This window comes from Lolium rigidum, chromosome 4, assembly GCF_022539505.1.
Source record: "Lolium rigidum isolate FL_2022 chromosome 4, APGP_CSIRO_Lrig_0.1, whole genome shotgun sequence".
Classification (NCBI taxonomy): domain Eukaryota; kingdom Viridiplantae; phylum Streptophyta; class Magnoliopsida; order Poales; family Poaceae; genus Lolium; species Lolium rigidum.
In genome coordinates, this window is record NC_061511.1 from 148,383,359 (window position 1) to 148,387,345 (window position 3,987).

The following is a 3,987-nucleotide window of genomic DNA, read 5'->3' on the forward strand; positions in this document are numbered from 1 at the left end:
TTCAGGGAGTTGACAGACTACAGGATGCCCGGTTGGCCACAAGGCGAACACTAAAGATCACAAGAGTTGAGAGTGATAAGATGAAGATGTCGCTGCGGACTGAAGGATGAAAAAGAGGAACAATTCAGTGGTTTCCTGAAGCTGTGAACATCTGTTGTTGGCATTCCTTCCCCGGTCAATTCCTGGGAGACTGCTGCTCTCAGTCTTCGCCCTTTATGGTCTGTAGTAGATGTCCATCTCTGTGATCGTCAGTTCAAATATTGTGGTTACCAGGTTGTCTTCAGATCCTAGTCTGATCACATATTGCTGTGTTGCAGCACTGGTTGAAACACAGGAAAACCTTTTATGCTTTTTGGCCTTTTTCTTTCTGGTTTTAAGATTATTTGTTCTGTTTTCCTCTGGTAATGGTGGCGAGACATGCAATGGAATGTGCATAGGGGATTGCTGCGGGTTGAATTTGCAATTAAATAGACAGAGCGAACTTGCTAATCTTAACTAGCCAGCTTGCTGATATAGTCTAAGGGCATCTCCAACGGGGCGACACATTTCGGACGTCCAAATTGTCCGCGGACGTCCGTTTGCATCGCCTGACGGACGCGAAAATGACCGCGAGGAGCGAATTGTCCGTTTGCGTCGGGGACCACCCCCAGCGGTCCGACGCATTTTAGACATCCTACTGTTTTGTTTCCTTGCTCCTTCTTTTCCTTTTTGTTGAAAAACTTTCCAATTTGTATGAATGAGCAAGTTCAAACGCGAAAACAACTAGTACTGATTACTCGAATCGAACAAGTTCAAACATATTTAACATACAAACTAGAGAACAAATTTAAAAACAAAGAAACTATAAGCTAATTCTTGGCCTTCTTGTTAGAAGGCCCTGCCTCATCGTCCTCACTCCTGCGCCTCTTGCTTGTCACCTCCTCATCGGAAGAGAAACTGCCGGACGACGCGTCTGTGGAGGAGTTCGAGTCAGACGAAGTGGCGTCGTCGTCGTCGTCATCGGTGAACGGACGACGACGCGCCGCACGCGCCTGCGCCCTTGCCCGGGCCCTGGCCTCCTTCCTTGCCGCCGCCTTCTCGTCCGCCGCCTCCTGCGCCTCCAGCCGGGCGAACCTATCGTCGGAGTCCTCCTCCTCCTCCTCGTCGTTGCTGCCAACGACGCATCCGTCCTCCTCCTCCTCCTCTTGGCCATCGCTGGCAACAGCGCCTCCGTCCTCCTCCTCCTCACTCGGCGTGGAGCCAGGGTCGCTTGGCATCGCAGGGGTTTCCCACCAATGCCGCCATCCCAACGGCTTGCCCTCGCTCTCCGAGTTGGACGGCAAGGTGTAGTCGCTCATGGCGCCTGGCTAGCCGATGTTGGAGAAGAAGAAGAAGCAGGCGGTTCGACGTGAATTACAACATGCGCATGTGTTATATTCTACGGGGATTAATGGCGACGCGTATAACGAAGAGGCATGCGGTTTCTCTTCCGCGGCGGTTCGACGCTCCATTCCGGCGGTTGGCGGGTTGATCGGCGCGGTTGCCACTCCGGCGGTTGACATCAGCGTGTTTGCTGTGCTTTAATTCGAGGCCGAACGAGCTAGGATCGCTGCCAGGTGGGCCCGTGGGGGAAGCGAGCGGACCCTAGACGCGACCGCGCAGCGTCCGTGGAGACGCAAACGTGCCGCATATTTGCGCGGCGTTTGCGTCGCTGCGGACGCCCCGGACATGATGTGTTGCCCCGCTGGAGCAGGGTGCCGACCCCGTTGGAGATGCCCTAAGAGTGAAGTTGCTCAATCTCAAAACATGTATTACCTCTCTCCATAAAAGGATGCTGAAAGTTTGTCTAAATTTAGATATATCTTGATACTTTAATTTCTAGATACATCCAAATTTAAATAAATTTGTGTAGATACATTTAGCGAGGGGGGCAAATGGTGATGGCCGGAACAGGAACTGGGATGTAGCGGCGAGATGCACACAAGACACAACAATCGCGTGAGGCACAGGGTTGGCGACAACCTCAGTTGCAAATGGGCTGAGAGGCCCATCGGCCACTCCCTTATGTCTATTTTCAATCGTTATTGGAAATGTCTGTCATACCCTCAGGGATCAGATGTTGTATACTGTTACCAGCAGTATAGGGTACCGTAAAAACCCTCATTCTAAAACTGGAAAGTCCGAGTAAATTGCAACTACTCGTACAAGTTTGCTAGAATTGTGGTGGTTTTTGCAATTTACTCGGGGAGTCCTGGTTAAGTTGTTAGCCACCTGTAATTTTTTGAGATGAAACCTGGTTTGCATTATATGGTGTATATCATAACTGGTGCATGCGGCAGTACTTTCAGCTGCTCCAGTAGAGTATTCTACTCCGTATATTCTACTTCTAGGGAAAAGCGGTGCACCAAATCTTGTTAGCTCCTAGGTTTTCATACTCTTCAATATGTCCCGATGGCCTTCTTATTACTGACAGTGCTCAATTCAGAAAGAAGGCCTTGCTTGCATATACTTCCCCTTATCCTTCTAGCTTGATGGTTCTTATACTTCGTCATTGTTACTGCGAGTTTGGAGCTTAAGCGCCTCATCAGGGATGTGAATCATGAAGTCTATGTTGCTTTAGGGAGGATCGCTACAGAGCCTACAAACAAGCTGCAACTATTACTGGAGAGAAGAAGAAACCTTCAGGTATGCACAATTAGGTGTTCTTTCAGTTGTTAGTCAGTTCATTAACATGGACTGTGGTCAAGCTATTATCACTGAACTTCAATGTCTGGATGTGATCTGGTTACGCTGCTAAGATAAATCAACCTCTATCATCAATCTTCAGTTTGTGGAAATGGGTGTGTGGTGTCTGAAAGTTTAATTTGACATGATGGGACTTGATTCTGTGCAATAAGCAAACAGTGAGAGGTCTGCCCAACTAAACTATATATATGCGCATGGTTATCCAACACATTTCTGCTGCTACAATCTTCTGTGAGTTGTTTCCTCATCTAAAGTCTACTGCCTATACAGAGTCAAGACGACTACAGAGTTAGAAGGGAGTGGATGTTCAGAAGTGAAACTCTAAACTGCAGCAGTCTCCTGAAAACATTCTCGCTCCCGGTCTCCAGCACATCAATGCATTCCTCTAGCTTCTCCAACCTCTCCAATGCCGACATCACTGTCTCGGTCGCTCCCTTCTTGGCACTGGGTCTGATGCTCAGCCTGGACAGCCACTTGTTTGAGGTCTGGGCTACGGGCACGAGTTCCAAGAAGATGGCCTCCGACGCTTCTGCAATGGCCGCAGCCACTTCTGCCACAATGCTGATCACCTCATTGCCCATTGTATCCACAGGCCTCATGGTGGGGTGTCGCATTGTGGCGACGAGGCGGGACAGCTCCTTCTCTGTCCGCCTGTGTGCACGGAGCGATGCAGCGACCACCACGCCGTCACCGCACCTAGTGCCAGCCTGCAGCTCTGCCACGCTCTGCTTGAGCGTGATAAGCGCCGACTGGAATGAACCATAAGCGTCGGCGAGCACAAGGAACATGTCGAGGAGTTGATCACAGGCAGCCGTCTCGTGGAGGGCTTCCACAGCCTGCGGCAGCGCCAGGAGGTCGCCGAGCGCTGCCAGGACGGCATCGACGAGGGCAATGCCGGAGGCCCAACATGCTGCTCCAGCCGACCATGACCTGAGAGTGCGGATGCTGTCGCCCAGGTAGGCGATGACCGGATGTGAACCCTCGTGCGGCAGGCTTGCTGACCGGGCGTGCACCGCCGCCTTCGTCGTCTTCCTCGCTGGTTTGATTGCTAGATGCATCCTGTGTCTGCTAGTATGCAGCGGCTGCTTGGCTCGGATGTTTGCTGATGCGTTCCTGGGTGATGATGCTCGGATTGCAACGACGCCAGGCTATAAGTATTAGTGCGTGGTGGGTTGTACAAAGAATATGAAATCGCTGCCACTTGTGTTGCGGCGCTGTAAGCCTGTAAGAGCTGCTGTTTCTTGTATTCCGGCATGACGGCCA

The 3,987-nt window shown here is 51.1% G+C and overlaps 1 protein-coding gene across 1 annotated transcript; it reads right to left on the minus strand.

The window, feature by feature from the left end:
* Nucleotides 1-3,005: 3,005 nt before the first annotated feature.
* Nucleotides 3,006-3,782, minus strand: LOC124647608. The gene has a single exon (XM_047187521.1). It carries the CDS (start codon nt 3,780-3,782, stop codon nt 3,006-3,008), a length of 777 nt encoding a protein of 258 aa, XP_047043477.1.
* Nucleotides 3,783-3,987: the final 205 nt, after the last annotated feature.